At 41.4% G+C, this 17,830-nt stretch overlaps 1 protein-coding gene across 1 annotated transcript in view; it reads left to right on the top strand.

Annotated features, from left to right (window-relative positions):
* Nucleotides 1-17,830, top strand: part of LOC146863372 (uncharacterized) — an 85,849-nt gene that overhangs the window by 41,836 nt on the left and 26,183 nt on the right. Inside the window, exon 3 of the mRNA XM_085642801.1 lies at nucleotides 14,133-14,313. Coding sequence (XP_085498927.1) covers nucleotides 14,133-14,313 — 181 coding nt within the window. The remainder of the gene's footprint in view (nucleotides 1-14,132; nucleotides 14,314-17,830) is intronic.

Genomic DNA, 17,830 nt, shown 5'->3' on the forward strand with positions numbered 1-17,830 from the left:
CACCAAAAATAGGAAAGGGAGCAAGGATTGTGGTGAGGCCACTGCAAAAGTAGACAAGAAGGGAAAAAATAAGAAGAAAAGACAAAGAGAAGGAGGGCAGGAGGAGAAAACATAACTAAATAAATCATAACATAGAAAAGAGGCAAACATAAATGAGACTAACTACAACAACACAGAATAAGGCACAACCAGAGGGAGAAGCTTAGGAAGACAGGGGTCAAGCCTGCTTATGAGCCCAGCAAGCCCTACAATGACCCAACAATGATCGTATGGCCCAAAAACAGAGGAAGGGAGGAAAGAGCTCTACTGGCCTGCACAGCCGAGGCAACATCCCAAGGTGTCTCCCGATGGTGGACGAAGCTCAGGCTCCGCCCCAGGTGAGGGCTACCTTGCAGCACGCCCTCACTGAGGTGATGTCACCGGCTCGGTGACAGTATCCCCACAATTGAAAATCTGGATTGAGTGCCTTGAAAACGATTTTGTTGCCACAAGAGAGACCGACTGAGCTGTCAAGAGGTTGTTACTCCTCCTCTATGCTAGAGACGAGATATTCAAAGTGTTCAACCACATACCAAACACAGATATTGCCACCAACTACGACGCAGCGGTGAGGGCACTCAATGCCCACTTCAACCCACAGCTCAACCCAGACTTCGAGAGGTTCAAGTTGCCAAGCCTGACGTGAAGGAGAATCCATTGATGTCCTCTACGCCAGGCAATGCGAACTGGACAGCGCCTGCACAGTGGACGTTCAGCCCAAGGAAATCAGAGCGCAGGTCATTCAAGGATGTCGAGACAATGTACTCAGAGGCCTAATCATGGGTCAACCCAACATAAGCTTAGAAGACATCTTGATATTGTCACGAACACATGACTTGTCAGCGGGGCGGGCCAGTGAATTGGACCAAGCCCTCACTAAAACCAGTGAACATCAAGGCGCAGCGCGCTGACGCAATCCGAGCTAGAAACCATAGCGACACGAACAGTAAACAGAGAACCACAGCAGCCAAGCCAAAGTGTGGGGCGAGTGCCCCGTGCAAGGCCATACCTGTGCCAACTGCAAAATTCCCAAACATTTTGCAGTGGTCTGCCGTAAAAAGGCCAGAGGATAAGACAGTTGGCCATCATAAACATAGCAGAAAAGGAAAACCCCAAGGGGGTGGGAAAGCCATACAGATGTCTTGAAGACTCCTCCCCCAGTGACAACAAAGAAGAGACCTTTCTGATCTCCTTCATACAGGAATTAAAACGCCGCTGAGGGCTGCAACCAACATGCATTGTCAAAGTAGCTGGGTCTGAAGTCAAGGCCATCATCGATACAGTGGCGAAAGTCAACGTGATGGGCACCCAGCAGTACAATCATCTTCGACACAAGCCACCCCTAACACCAAGATTGTCATCTACGTGAGCCACTCCCCGCTACCCCTCAAATAGCGGATGGTGGTGCCTGTGAGGTCACTCCAAACTGGGGTGGTGTGCTGAGCAAAAGATTGATGGATATAACCCTGATCCCTATGACTGGGGGTGAATGTTTGCATTGACCAGCCTTCCGTCAATTAATTGTTTCTTTTGCCTATGTCGCCCTAAGTAGGAAGGGTATGCCGAGACGTGGGTCCCGTGCTCACCACTAGGGGTGGGCGGAATTTGCGTAATCGCGTTACGCAAATCTCCGCGAAACGGTAAAAAATCTCCGCGAACACGCAGAAATTCTGCGAACACGCGGAATTGCTTGTTCGCGATACTTTTTTCCTGTTCGCGATCGCTGTTTGCGTGCTCGGGGTGAAATATCTCGCGAACACGCATATTGAGAACGCGAACAAGCAAAAAATTTCGCGAAGTCGTGGAACGCAGATTTTTGGGCAATTTCGCGTTCTCCGCGGAACGCGAAATTACCCAAATTCCGCAAATTCCGCGAACGGAACGGAATTTACCGCCCAGGCCTACTCACCACACCACTGGATTCAAGCTAGCCTGGCTGATAAAGGGTGATATCCTGAAACCGGTCCCAGGATGCTTGTTTCCAGTCCAGGGAGCCAGAACCTCCCGCATTCTGCCAATGAAACAGGTATGAACTGTCAGCCTTGAATCAGAATTTGGTGAATGCTTGGGCAAGGGAGTGCAGATTGACACGAGTCTTTCTGGCTATGGATTTCCGTCCTTCAGGACATTTTGAAAAATGAAGACAGCGGTGACATGTGGCAAAATGTATACACTTTGAAAGTCAACCCGAGTTATTTTAAAGCTGGAATTCTTTGATTTGGAACAAGGAAGAAAGAGAGAATGTACAAAAGGATGTTTAATGACTTTCATAGTGCATCTTGGGACTTGCAGTTGACCAGCATACTACGTAACAAGTTGTAGTTTAGTCAAGCGCTTTAATAGAGAGCGTCACACAGTCCATTCAAGAAGTCTCACCTGTGATCAAGGCTACACGTTAGCTGAAACGTGTAAGGAAAGGACTTTTAATAAAAACCCTGTGTTTCGCCTGGGTGTTCTGGAAATAAAGTGCTTGAGTTTCAGGAATCCGGTGTACGGCGCTCTTCTGTTTCTGCGGAGTTCTGCGAGAAGGGAAGTTTGTTTGGATATATATTATATCTATATATATAAATATCAATATATATATATATCTATATGTGTATATATATATTTATATATATATATATATATATATATAAATAAAAGTTATTTTATTGACTGATGCGTTTCAACTTGAACGGTCTTTGTCAAAAAAAAAATATACTCAACATATTTTAATGGAGGAAGTGTTTCTACTTTACACATTTTCGAAAAGCAATATTATAACACATCTCCCTCCTAGAACAACCTTGAAAAGAATTACAGTGTTTCATAAAATAAATGTACTTATCATTCGAAGAGAGATGCCGAGAGATGGCAACCTATGTTAATTTATATTTATAAATATTATGGGTTGTGTCTAGCTAATTTATCATTACTTCAAATTTTCACATTCCTCAATTTTACCACATTGTTATATGTTTTGGTTATTTCATAGGGAGGATAGTATTTTCTCAGATGATGGTGATGTTTAGAATTTTTTCTTACCTGTACCCAATCACCAATTTTCCAATTCTGGTTCTTTACGCCATGATAGTTGGCATAACATTGCTTGCATTATGTTTGGTGCTGGTGTATTTTTTCTTGGGCTTTGATAGAGTCTACTTCACACTTTTACCGCTTCCTAACCATTTAGGAATCATGTTGGTGCTGGGTTCTCTACCTTTGATTGCTACAAGGGGAGATATACCAATAATGAGGTTTGGTGAGGTGTGATATGGCCATATGCAACCATGCAGATTTCTCAACATCTTCCCCATTAATTATAGCTCATTGTACATGTTTCTTTATCATCCAATTAGCCCTCACTACAAGGCCATTAGCTTTGGGACAGTACAGGGCTGTTCTTTCATGTTTGATATTTAGAGTACATAGAAAATCTTTCATTTCTTTGGATGTGAACTGGACACCATTGTCTGTAATTATTGTGGTTGGTAAACCTTCTTTACTGAATGCTTCCTTCAAAAAAATGGAAGTTGGTGTCATGTACTAACTTTGTGATTATCCAATGTGAGTTATCGTAAAATAAGACTAGCATGAATGTGGTATATGTTACAATGCCTTCCATTGGTCCAATTATGTCTATGGTTAACTTGCTCCAAGGTGTAATTACACTATTACTGGAGACAAAGGTTCCTCACGAGAGCTTTTGCTCTTGTCACTGCGAGCACAACTAAAACAATCTTCTACCTTCTGTTCAACAATTGAATCCATTATAGGGAACCAGAATTTGTTCCTTACATTGTTTTTTTTGGAATACTTCTGCCTAGGTGACCCTCATGCACTACGTCAACAATTTTCCCCTTCACATCTTCAGGTGGGACAGTTTTCACATTAAAACATTTTCTATCTTCTTGAATGTGCAACTCATGTCTCACCCCCAGTAGTCTCTTAACTCTTCTTTGAGATCACTCCAACCATCTAAAATTATTTCTTTCAATTAACCAAGATTGACATCTTTTCCCATAAACTCATTCCATTCCTCTTCAGAAAATGAAAGTGTTGTTATGGCAAAAATAGGACTATACATTAACTTCTCTTTGATTTTGATAATACATTTTTTGTGTTCTTTTTCCCAAACAAATTCCAGATTTTTTTAAAGTAGGGCATGTAGATTATCACACTTATAACAGAAGCATTCACAAGGTGACACATCTAGGCAGATACTTTACTATTCGTCAGGGTGTGTGAGTTTTTCCCTTCATCAGAATCAGCTGTGTTGCATTAGTTTTAATAAATGCAAGGTAGGTGTTCCCACCTACAATCCCCTGTTAAACTGATACAGTGGTATTTATGCCATTTTGCAAAAGTGAGACATCTTCAGGAAGCAGGCCCCTGAGCTTGAGGTAAGCCAAAACTTCTTCGCCTCTTGAACCCAGCGTAGGAATGATGCATTGGCTGTGGCATAGGTATCTGTCAAGCAGAAGTGACTTGAAATTGTGAAATCTCTAATCAAGTCACATCCCCTCAACAGGTAAGTGTGCACTTAAGGTAGATAACACAGTAAATATGACATCGTAGACTTTTATGCACTCTCATTGAACTTTCACATAATATACAGGTATAGTGCTACACAAAAGTACACTATGCCAACTTGTTTACATGACATCCAGGACCAGTGTAATAGACTCCAAGGTGAGATTTTCAACTTTTCACACTCTATTACATTGGTACCCACACAATCAATTCTGATGCATCACCTGTGATTTCTGATGCATTGCTGTAGTTGCGTCAGTCCTATGACAAAGTACAAGAATGCGCTACTTTTGGGCCGGATGCCTTTGGTATCCTACCCAGAATTTCTGACGCAGTCTTTGGACCTTGCACCATAGAGCCCCGTATTGTAAATACAGTGTGTCCATGGCATCGTAAGGTTTTTGGACACATGCGCAAGAAATTTTGACGCATCGCTGCCTTGCTGCAGCGATGCGTCATTTCTTGTAAATGAGACCCCCAGTATTTATTGATCCTGCAAGTTATTCCTCATTTTGGAGGAGTTTTACTTGCAATCCTCATTAACACATAGGGACATACCAAAATTGTTAATTTGAGGCCCACAAAACCCAAACATTTCACTTTGTTAATGTGATCCTTAGTGTAAACCTTAATGCAGCTCAATACAATTTGAAAATAGCCCAAGTCTTGGATGTCAGTTTCATAATGGAGACTTTCCAAAGTACTTAAAGCCATATTGTTTGAGGGAGAAACGAAATAAATGAAGACAGCCTTCAGTTGCTTCTTGAATTGGTTTGCTTTAGCAAGAATCTGTGTTTCAGTTGTGAAATAGTTTTTTTCTGCGAGTGAGGTTCTTAGCCAAGCAAACAAAACGTCCTATTATGTTTTAAGAGAAACAAAAGGAGGTCGGAGTCCATCTTATCCCAGAGACCTGGGCTTTGACTTCTGCTTCAACTTATGATAAAACAATTGATTCTAAGCAAGTCACTCTTCTCACTGTGGAAAACGCAAAACCATCAGTGGAGTAACAACGTGTACAGTATGTTACTGGTGGATGTCATTCTGTCCAAAGACATGTACAACTCTGAAGAAGTTACCAATGTACTTACATCTTAATAGATAACAAACTTTACAATTTTCTCTCTATGTAGTCTATTTGCAGCTGGACCTCCCATGTACAGAACTGTTCTGTGTACGTCACCTGTTTAAGGTGCTCCAGTTCCAAGACACATGTTTTCTGTAAACATAGCTGCCAAGGTTTGAGATTGCTGATGTGTGATATTTTCATAGTTTCAGTGTACTTATCAGTGACATTCAAGGTGCTTGTCGCAAACTTGAGTCCGACATGGAAAGTTGAGTAAGTATGAGGGGTATTCCATAAGGATGTATTAATTTTTGCTGTGATCAATAAGACTTTCTTAAAATACAATTTAGAGGGAGCAGTAATTTTCACATAACACTATCGCTGCCTTTCTTAATCTCTTTGTTTTCTACTATTGTATTTTGGCCAGTGCCTGTTACACGTTGCATAGTCACAGTGAGGACTGGTCTCGGAAATGAGTAGCATTAAGACAGGTACCAAGTTAACTCCCTCCCACTATTTATATATTGAATAGAATGTATATTTGTCCTTAAAATGGTTTCTGATGACTATTTCTGCCTAATGTGAGACTTTCTACTTTGGGCTGGTTTTTAAGCTGACACTGGTCTGCGTTGGGTTGAATTTGGGCTTATACTTGAGCGGCTTTGGGATTGGGATGGGTCTCAAAATCTAGCAACATTGAGGAGGAGTGTCTGTCCATGCTTCGGATGATGGCAGACTATAGCGGGGTATGGGCACACTGATTTCCTTGATGAAGGTGTTGGGTGACTACAGTTCCCCCAGTTATGGCACACTAGATGGACTACAAGAAGGAGCAGGATCAAAATGTACAGGCACTGGTGGAGAAAGTGTGCAGGCTAAGTGAAGATTCCTTGAACAGCAAACATGCCTTACAGTTCGCCTGGCCACACTTGTTGTGTACATCTGTCCACGGAAGTGCAAAATTGTAGTCCTTCGGAAAGTGTGTGCTGATACCAGGCATCCGTGTAATTGCTCGGGTTCAGAATTTCTGTGCAGAGCATTCTTAGGACTTGCAGGTGTCTCTAGCTTGAAGAAATGCAGCTTTAGAGTGATACATAGTTTGCAAGTGTTTTTGGAGAGAGAATTCAGTGTGCTATTGTATAAAATGTTCATGTTTGCAGTGTTACGTGTGACATTGCAGCTTGAATCTTGGATGGACCTCAGTAATGATTGAACAAAAACCTTTAATTGGTCCGTATTTTAAACATTTGGTATTTTGTTTTACTTATTTTTAAATGGTTCTTTTATAGTGTATTTCTGCCACTTTTGTGGCCTCGTAGACTGTTAGGATCCTTGTTTTCCCTTCATACGGTTCAGGGGCAATCAATGTCTTGCGTTCAGGTGGTCCTATGTTAACTGTGTGGTGAGAAGATGTGAAGATAGGTCATGCAGATAGTTGTGGTAATGCCTTGTGGTTCTTTGAAAGCACAACATCAGACATTGGTGCTGCTTTAGTGATGCCTTTCTTGGATTATACATTTACCTTTATATAAGTAAAATAGCACATTCATTTATTCAGTGGCAATAATTATAATCATGTTGGGCTAGCTTAAGCATTCATCCTTCAGAGAAAATGCCTTCAGTAAACATAAGAAGATTTATTTGTGATTCATAAAATAAGAACGTTCTATTATGTAACTATGAAGACTCAATTTAACCATGTGTAATTATGCAACCTAAGACTAGCCTAGGGCGCTTTTAATCTCTGTTGAGTACAGTTGCAACTGTACTTTAATGTAGACTGTTGCTTGCAGCCCCTCCCATCTTTTCAATTTGTTCTTGTCTGTGCCCTTCATACATGCCTCCTTTGGTTTGGTTAGCATGCTTAATTAGTCCCGCCTTTTCGCATTTCGGACCCTCCCAGGAGACTGCACCTGCTACATATTGTTTTACATGTCTTTAGGTTGACCCTGGGCTACGCATTCGTTCCTCTGCAAAGCATGGAGATTCAGGTATGGACTTGAAGCTCCGCCCATTTTCTGCCCTTCTTTTCAATTGGCTCCTGTTACTGTCACATCTAAATCATTGCTTTTGATTCATATATACGCATTGTAGTCCCTCCTTAGTACTGCCTTGTCTGCATTTGTAACCTCTCGTGAGGAATGGCCTTTTTACTTGTGTTATTACTCAGTATGTTTTATTTACTTTAACAGCACTATTTTCTTGAATTCTTTCTCCTGTTCCACCCATGACACGCATTTCTGCACTCCTTTCTTTTATTTACTTTACCAGCGCAATCCGCTTTCCCTATAGCAGCCGCGCTCCAATCTTTCTTTATTCTCCAAGCAAGGTCCACTTTCAATATATAGCGGCCGCGCTCCTTTCTTTCTTTCTTTTGACATGGCGGTCTGCTTTAACTATAACAGCTGCCATCTTCTTTTTTTTATTTATCGAGTACCTAATGCTGTGCAGAACACAATCTCACTCCTCCAACTTGCCCGCCCCCAACACCTTTCCGAGGTTGAGATATTAAGCTATTGGCATTGTTAATACCAATGCCTTGTATTTATGTGTTACTTTTCTAAACAAGTGAATAAAAGGCATTGTCAGTTACCCTCGAAAATGCGAGACCTATTGCATTACAAATAAATTGTTATTTGTGAAAACACAGCAAATTAGGGGAGCCTGCAGAAACCTTCACAGAAAGCCAGGCCCATAGTGTCACAACTCTGTGCTACACCGTCCTGCTGCAGCGGGCTGCCCTAAAGCGTTCATCTGTTGAGGTCAGGGAGACAAACAAACTCTGGCCGGCGGCAGCAATTCCTGGGCCCATTGGCAGGAAATTGAAATAAAACACACATCATGTTGCCGCAGCGGGACCCTGCAGTTATTCAGACAGAGTCTGTTCACGTGCACCGACCTGACAGGAGCCAGCGGCCCCACTCTAGCAGAGGGTGCCAATTCAAGATAGAAAGAACAGTGCCCATTGATCCTCTGCAGATAATGTCGCAGGCGGCTGCCAAAAGGTGTCAGTGGCACAAACCAGGAGTGGGTGGGGTGGCTCCAGTTGCTGAAAAATAGCAACACAAGGAAAGCGCCACCTCCAATTCATTGGCTGGTTATACACTCACTGCTACGAGCAAGATGGAACTGCAGACCATGGGAAATAGCCTCAGCGGGTCTCAGCTGTTCACAATGCAGTCCGCAGAGCCCAGCCTGATGCGTAGTAGCTCGTGATCACTCACAGGTCTCCCTCACAGTGCGCTAGTGGTGTGAAGGTGCTTAAAATGCGTGACTAATGCATTTTAGAGCTGTGATGCGGACCACCACACTAAGATGCATAGGTCTAACGCCTGATGTATGGTACTTGGCAGGACTGTAAAGCAGTCAAGCTCTCTACTGCTCTTTGGAGCCAGGTTCATATTACACAAATAGTTGAAAAATGTAATCACACAACTTTGCTTTGGCAATCCCAATTGTCTATGCTTGTGTTAGAAATGCCTCTGTCAAATCAACTTGTTAACTTTCACAATGCGTTTTTTCTAGTGGTGGGTGTAACCGGCGTAATTCTCTATAGCGTAATTACTCATAATTACCCCAAAATTACTCGCAATTATGTGGGAGCTATTTTCCTAATGCAAAATGCTCCCTCTCGTCCTTGTAGATGCGTCTTGTGCTAAGAAAATAGCACAAAATGTTACAGGTAATGAACAGCAGTACTCCACAATCTCTTAGGGCCAGATATACGACGGTTTATGCATGCGCAAACAGGTTTGCGAACCTGTTTGCGCATGCAAAAAACAATTGGGGTGTGTACCATTCAAAAATAGGGAGTTGCAATTTATTTGCGACTCGCTATTTTGGAATTGCGAGTTGCTATTAGGAAGGGGCGTTCCTTTCCTAATAGCGAGCGCAACCCCATGTACAAATGTTTCGCGACCACTCGCAAAACACTCGCAAATTACCACCCTCTTCAAGAAGATGGTAATGGGGTCGCAATAGGGAAGGGGTCCCCAGGAGACCCCTTCCTCTATGCAAATGCAGGGGAAAATATTATCTAAGGGCAGGCAGTGGTCCCAGGGACCACTGCCTGTCCTTAAAAAATGAAACAAAAACGTTTCATTTTTTCTTTTTTAAATGCATCCCGTTTTCCTTTAAGAAAAACGGGCTGCATTTTTTTTAAAAAACTGCTATATTTAAAAGCAGTCCCAGACTTGGTGGTCTGCTGAGCCCAGCAGTCCATATTACCTGGGAGGGCCAGCCATTCCCAATGGGGTCGCAAATTGCGAGAGGCTCACTAATATTCATGAGCCTCTCTATTTGCGACCCCATTGAGAATCACTAACAGTGTGTTACACACTGTTGTACATCCAAAATAGCGCCTTGCAAATTGCGAGTTGCAAAAAACTCACAATTTGCGAGGCACTATTTTAGGCGTCGTACATCTGGCCCCTAGTTCTTTGTTCCTGTGTTCCTTGTTAGGACTTTTGCTCCAAATGACTCTCAATTACTCAATCCGGTGTAATCATGTAATATTGATAATTTTGCAAGAGTATTGAGTAATTACTGCAATTACTGAACTTCAAATATTCCAACTATTTCATTGCCTTCAATATACAATATAATATATATATTGTACATGTTTTAATGTGTTTGCCTGCTAGACATGGCAGCAGAAACTTTCAAGAAATTGAAGGAAATGCTGTCTCCCATTCTACATCCGAAAAATTGATTGGACCAACTAGTCAACATTTTGGAAACAAACTGTGAGAGATAAATATTTATAGAAATAAACTGCCCTTTTAATCTTCAGCTATAACAATCTCGGCAATTTTTACCAACCTGATCTTAGGAAATTCTACATAACTGGTTTAAATTTCATATGATTTCTCTACCTGGTAACTAGTTGGAAAGATTTTATATGTCCTCCTTTATTTAATTGCCCATTATGGGTATTTCCCTTCCAGACCGAATCATCACAGAATAAATCTTTATTGTTTACATTTATATTTGTATCTTGAGAATACTGGAAAAATCCAAATAACTCCTCTTGCAGCTAATTATCAAACTTTATATATAAATTGCAGAAATCTTGTCTTGTTACCATCAAACATGGGGGCCTATTTATAGGGAATTGACATAGGATAGCGCCGCAAGACTTCTTTTTTTTCGTGGGGGGGAACTTTTATATATAGTGCGAACTAGACCCAAAGGTATCAGAGTGCTTTACATGAGCACCAGTTGCATTACAGACGGACACATTTTTATTTGGCACTGGGAGATAAAGGGGCATATTTACAAGCAGGCGATACAAAATTATCGCCGCTTTTGCGGCTGTTTTCGGACGAAAAGTGGTGATAATTTTAACGCCTAATTAGCAAGGCCACGATGACGCGTGAAACCTTGCTTTAGCGTGGGGATTCCTAACGCCCAGCTTTGCATCTCTAATAAGATGCAAAGTGGGCGTTCCTGACCTAACATGACAGGAGAAATGTCGCTAAGCGACATTTCTCCTATCATCAAGTCCCACGCTATGAAGCATAGTGGCAAGAAAAGTAGCGATAACCCATGTTATCGCTACTCTCCTTACGCCTGCTTCAGGACTGATTTAGCCATGATATCCTATGGAAGGTGGATATCATGGCTAAGTTTGTGAGTCCCTATCAGCAAGCTAACACCACACTGCGTGAGATTATCTCTGGGTTTCCAGCGATAATCTCACGTTAGGCAGTTAGTGTGAGGATTTTTATCGCGGAGGAGATAAGCGTTGCTAATAGCACGCTATCTCAGCGATAAAAATCCATGTTACCCGGCGATAATTATCCTCACGCTAAGAGCGCTGAGCGATAATTATCGCCGGGTGTTGCTGATATGCCCAAAGTGATTTGCCCAGAATCATAGGATTTTGAGCATCCCTGCCGAGACGTAAATCTGGTTCCCCAGCTCTGAGTTCGACCGCTCTAGCCATTAGGCCACATCCTGTGCTGCCCTATACCAATGTGAAAGGGCAGGAATGCATAGTATTTATGGAATGCAGTGCATTCCTGTTCTTTCACACTGCCCTGGCGTGCAATGGGCTGCCAACACGAATGCAGCCACCCTTGCACAATGGTGACTTCGTTGCTTGCAGGATTGTTTTTGTGCAGGAAGGAACAACTTTCTGCACAAAAACAATCCAGAGAGGTGTTTTCCTTTTTCTGCAGAAGCAGCACATGTGGAAAGAGATAAAAACAAGGAGAAATAAAAATAAATCTTGTTGTTACTTCTGCGCTGGGGAGGCATAAGCTTTCAGCGCTTCCCCAGGTATACATAATTAAGAAAATCTGTGGCAGCAACAAAACCCATAGGTGTTGCGTGAGAAAACCCGCCTCAGCACCCATGGAACGCCTCCCTGGCGCAGAGTAAGACAATGCAGCGGCTTGCGCTCCTTTGTCTGAGGCCATTCAAAGCCCAGCAATATGGCTTTGCATGGCCTCATGGATATGGTTGAGAGGCTTGAGCCTCCAGGGCATCAAAAACAGTGACGCTTTGGCAGCGCAAGACAGCCCTCAGTGTACATCAGTGTATCTACCAAGTAGAAACCATTGTAGAAGGGTATTTTCCAATGCATGTGTCTTTTAGTTGTGAATAAATTAGAAATATTTGCTTTGGTACTACCAAACAGCCTACAAATTTGTAGGACAATGCAGTCATCAAAAGGTTCTTACATTTAATAGGCCAAACCTTGATTTCTCATTGGTGTTTGCACATTTGCCAATTCCAAAACAAAATGTAGCATTTCCATTTAAAACTCTATATAATTTATTAGGTTATTGAATCAACATCTCATTGCAAATGAATGTGATCCTGGGAGGTAGTTCAAATTATTACTAATTCCTACTAATTTCATCCATCTCAAAGACACCGGACTAAGAACCACATGTATGACCGTTTTAAACAGTTACAAACGGAGAATTGGGCTGTTTGCAAAATCTGAAGAGCCTTGTGGCATGTACTAATCCTATTTTGTGAGACTGCAACCTATCACCGACTCGCAAAATAGGTTTTGTGAGTTGTATTTGGAAGGGGCATGTTAAGGAAATCCCCTGCTAATAGTGAGACACAGGGAGTTGTATGAATGTTTTTTGCGACCGGAATGGGGTCCCAAAACATTCACCTATTACTGACTCTGTGAAGGAGGTGGTAATCCATTCAGAAACGGGAACCCCTTCACCTTTGTGAATATGGACACAAAACTTTTTTTTAAATAAAACAAAACTTTTTCTTTTTGTTTTTGTAATGCATCCTTTTTTGCTTTCAGGAAAACGGGCTGTATTACAAAAAACAATTGCTTTATTTAAAAAAGCTATTTAAAACATGGTGGTCTGCTAACCCCAGTAGGCCACTACCCCTGTGAGAGCAGGCCATTCCCAATGGGCAGTAAATTGCGACCGACCTCATGAATATTGATGTGGAAGGTCTCTTGCAACATATTTGAGAATCGCAAACAGTGTCTGAGACACTGTTGTACATTGCATTTTTGCAAATTCCTAATTAAGAGCCGCAAAAAATAGAAATTAGGAATTCGCAAAATGATTTGGTTGTACATGTGACCCTAAATTCATGGACTGATGTTCTTGAGAGCATAAGACCAATACCAATAGCCTACAATAAGCAATAAACTCAGGATTATGCACTACTCGAGAGTTCCAAAGCCGTGTGCTCCCGCACGCTAATGCCTTGTTAAGGGTGATGAGCGCTATATCAATGAAATTACAATATAATACAATCAAATTTAGATTTTTCATCAAACATGTATAAAAACTTTCCATTTTCCTACCTCCTTCCTACTTTATCTACCTTTAGCACCTTTAGAAATGGATCTCAATTGTTGTCTGTCCATTTTATCCTTATCTCTACTAATTCAAACCTTTTTTTGTAAAGCCCTTGATTGCTCATTGGAGCTGCATGCGTACTTTACAAATGTCTAAAATAACACATGCACACACCTGTACTTTGAGGGTCCCTCAATGAAGTAGTTTAAGAAGTGAAAAGAGAAATAATTCCTAATGTACATTATCCTCTTCGCTGCGGTGCAAATTCCGCCGCAGCGTGCTGAACATTCCGATCGCAGGCGTGGTCATGACGGCTCCCGGCCGTCGTCCGCACACGCCCACCATGACTCATGACGGCCGGGAGCCGTCATCAGCATGGAAGAGGTTAAAGTGCCTTATGTCAGTGGCGTAAAGCAAAATGATGGGGTCCCCCTGCAGAATGTGAAGAGGGCCCCTGAGTCTCCCATATCACACAAATATCAATTGGCCTTGGGTTGAATGGGGCCCCCTTGAATGGTCAGTTGGGCCCTTGGAGAGTTAGACCCCCACACCCTGTGTGAGGGGGCTGCATGGTCCTGCTTACATCCCTGTCTTAGGTGCTACCTCTCAATATGAAAATGTCATGAATCATTTAACCAAAACTGTTGGTGTGTGATAGCGTACAGTTTATTTTTACCATGGTCTCAAGACTTGAGATTTAACAGGCTTGTTGCTTTCCCTGGTAGAGTGGATACAACTTACCCAGAACACTATACCTTTTCCAATGAAGGTGGATTTGAAGTCGGAGAAGGAGCTGATCCAACCTTTACAACTGGAACACCAACGATTGCAGAAGATGGGCTAGGGATTTTTATAAAGAAGAGCATGCGGCACCAGTGGAATATCGCTGAAAATAATGACATTGAGGTATGCTATCACATTTTCTTCTTTGAGGTGATTTGCGTAATTGTGCTTTTCTTCGGGTCATCATATTGATGTCTTCCAACAGCCTTGAAAACCAGCGAGGCCCATCACCCTGAACACAAAAGCCTGCTCTTGGGATGGCCATGCTTACATATTGCCATGCTCAAAATGACCTATCAAATGACATGATAGGCATAACCTGGTGGGAGAGCACAGTGGTGTGAGTTCACTATAGTACTATGGGTAACGTCTACAGTGACAACACAGGAAATGACATCACATGAACTTTGAGTTGCATGGGAAGTCATAGTACTTTTAGCAGATCATATTGGTTAAAAACTCTCAGTTACCACATTGAAATAAACAGGGATGAATGTGAAGCATGACCAAGGCACATTTACTACTAAAAGCTAGAAGCCAATGAAACACTTATTTAAAAATACCAGCAGTCACCCTGGGTAATAGCAGATGTTCAACAATTGTCTACCGGCATTCCAGATCTACAAATCAAATACAAAGTTAACTGGGGAAATTACAGAATTCTGATCAATAGAAAAAGGGAGAGATATGGTATGAAGCAGCATCTAAAAATGTCAGGAATTGATTTAGCATTGCGCATAAGGCCCGTAATTGCTATATAAAATAAATATATTGTTTCTTCATGTAAATGGATTCAGTAGACGGATGCTGCTAGAACGGATGGTGGTTGAGTCTTCCTGTGATGTTAGAGAAGTGACCCTCAAATCCCATCCTGCCTCTTACTAAAGGTTAGGAGGTATAATAACTAAATGTTGCTCTTTGTAGACTACTTTTATTTAACATGCCATCTGTAAAAAAAGTGTGCTGAGCATGGCGGGGAATGGGAGCCATGGTTTGCAGTTTGCATTGAACACTATAACTAGTGCTCTACAGGTATGTGTGATTTTGTGATCTCTGAACCATAACTGATTTTTAACAATTTTTTAAGGGAGATTAATTTCTTTTAATGTTATACTGCATTCACCTGCCATGTACCCATTCTGCTCTCTGCATGGTCTCCGGCCAGGCCATGAGCTCAATTACCTTGAGCCGCATGCAGTGAGGGTTGGTCCCAAGGCCTGCCCGACCTTCAACTGGGTGTTATTTGCAAACGGTGTTTCAAATTTCATGAATATTCATCAAATTGTATCAATGTTATTAGTGAACAACACTTCTTTTTTCCCTCGCTTATCTTTTACCCCGATGGACCTGCTCAAACAGATATGAACAGAAATCTGCTAAATCTTTGCTGTTTGTGCTGATTTATTGAACAGTGACAAATGTGTTAGCAAATGAATAGTTCTTACCCCCTTCTTCAAATCGATTTCTTCTTGATGAGCCTTGATGAAACTGAGCAACTCAAGAGTAGGCAAAACATCTTGGGAGTCTGCCAAGGTTTTTGAGGTACATTAAATGGTACCAAGGTTATTAGCAAATCAAAGGTTATTGCCACTATCCCTTTAACTATGGCTTTTGGATCTGCATGAAATCTTAAACGCCTGTACTGGCTATAACCTGGTAGATGCCTGCCACATTTGTTGCAGATTCATCAAACCGTGCTAAAGTTAGATGCAAATGAAAATGTTAAAGCCTCCCCATCTTGACCATCCCCCCTCAATCGTTTGAAATCTCACATACCAATATAGAACCGATACTTCCAAGCGTCTGCTAAATTGTGTGCATATTGCTAAAACAGTGCCAATGAACACCCACCACCCCCTTTTTGAACTCCTTCACCCTAATGGACTAGTAGGAATTTGCCAAGAGTAGGCCAATTGAGCCTAATGAGCCTAATCTATTCTATATTAGGAGCAGATACTTCAAATAATGCCAAGGGTCTTAGCAAATAACAAATGTATTCCATATCCCCCTTTACCCTCTCTCCTCCCACATTTGATCTGCACGAAACATGGAATACCTTGAGTGGATGCATCTTGCTAACTGCCTGCCATGTTCTATGCAGATTCATCAAGCAGTGCCAAGGTTATAAGCAAATTCAATCTTATTGCCTCCACTTTAACATTTCCCATATTGCCCATTGATGGATTGACACTAACACTGACATGCACATAAAAAAAGAAAAATCATTCCAAACTTGTGCTACATTTTGTGCAAAGTTACTACAACAGTGCCATAGCAAATTAAATACTTTGTAACCCTGATCCACTTTTTTTTACCTGGCTCTGTCTTGATAGATCTGCATGAATTTAACAATACTGAGAAAAATCTTAACATATGTTTTTTTTCATTTCCAAGATTTTACTGAATGTTCTTAAAACAAGTAATACATAAGGTAAACGATATAAATAAAGTGACCCTAAAATGATGCATAAGGTGGAAGTTGCATAACAGTCCGGAGGTTAGGAGTGGTCTAGGATACTTATCCAACTACAAAATAATGGACAGGGAAATAGTTAGGAAAGGTAAGAGGAGAAATGGATTGAGAGAAGAGGGGGAGCCCTTACATGCTTATATTATGGTCATTGCGCACCAGTCGTTCATTGTGCAGGGTTGCAATTTATGAGTGTAAGAGAGTGTTAGAGAGAGAGCCACCACCTGCTGCTAGTGTGTCTATGGGAGGTGAGTGCATTGGCACTTGGTACGAAATAGCGGTTTACATGTAAGGATGCTTAAGGTGGTTTATTCGGGGCAAAGTAAATGTCTAACTTATCCCAGATGGGCCTAGATAGAAATCTCCATGGTGAGTGTTGGAGAGAGATATTGCCTCTAATGTGAGTAATCCAGATAATCCAGCATTTAAATGAGGTTTTACTTGTGTTCTTCCAGTTTTTCAGGACTATTTTTATTGCTGATGTGAGTAATAGATCCATTAATGCCCTGTCTGTTGGGCTATCTAAGTCTGCATTAAGAAAACCTGCAATCAGGGAAGCAAATTCTTTTTTTAGATGGCAGTTAAATAAGCTAGATAAAAATGTGAACACTTTGTCTCAGAAGGTGGATAAAGATTTGCAGTGAAGGATGAGATGAGCTAGATCTACTATCTCTTCTTTACAGTTCCAACAAGTGGCTTCCCTGAGAATGTGTCATTCAGTCAAGGGGTTGGAAGAGTGTTGTTCCCAGAATGATGTTAGCTTTTTGTTTAAGTGCGAGGAGTTAGTGCATAAGAGTTTATATATATGGGAGACTTGATGACCCAAGCTATTAATTTCTAGTATGAAGCTTGGGAGAGATGGGTTTTCTCTATGCTGTTTCGATTTCGAGATGACCGCTCTGATTTTAAGGAAGTTTTAGAATTCCATTTGATCAAGTTTGTATTTATTTTGGAGTTCCGAGAAGGTTATGGGAAATGTTGAGGAATTTAATTGTTGTGGGAAGCAGATGCCCTAATCTATCTATGACTGAAAGTATATGGGTTTACCAATGTATTTAATGTTGTGGTTATTCTATAGAGATGCAAGCTTTGAGTATCTTATACTTGAAGGGAGTTCCTTGTCTAGTTTTAAAATAGATGTTTTTGTGTTTCTAAAGATTTTGATCTATC

This window comes from Triturus cristatus, chromosome 2_2, assembly GCF_964204655.1.
Source record: "Triturus cristatus chromosome 2_2, aTriCri1.1, whole genome shotgun sequence".
NCBI classification, from domain to species: Eukaryota; Metazoa; Chordata; class Amphibia; order Caudata; family Salamandridae; genus Triturus; species Triturus cristatus.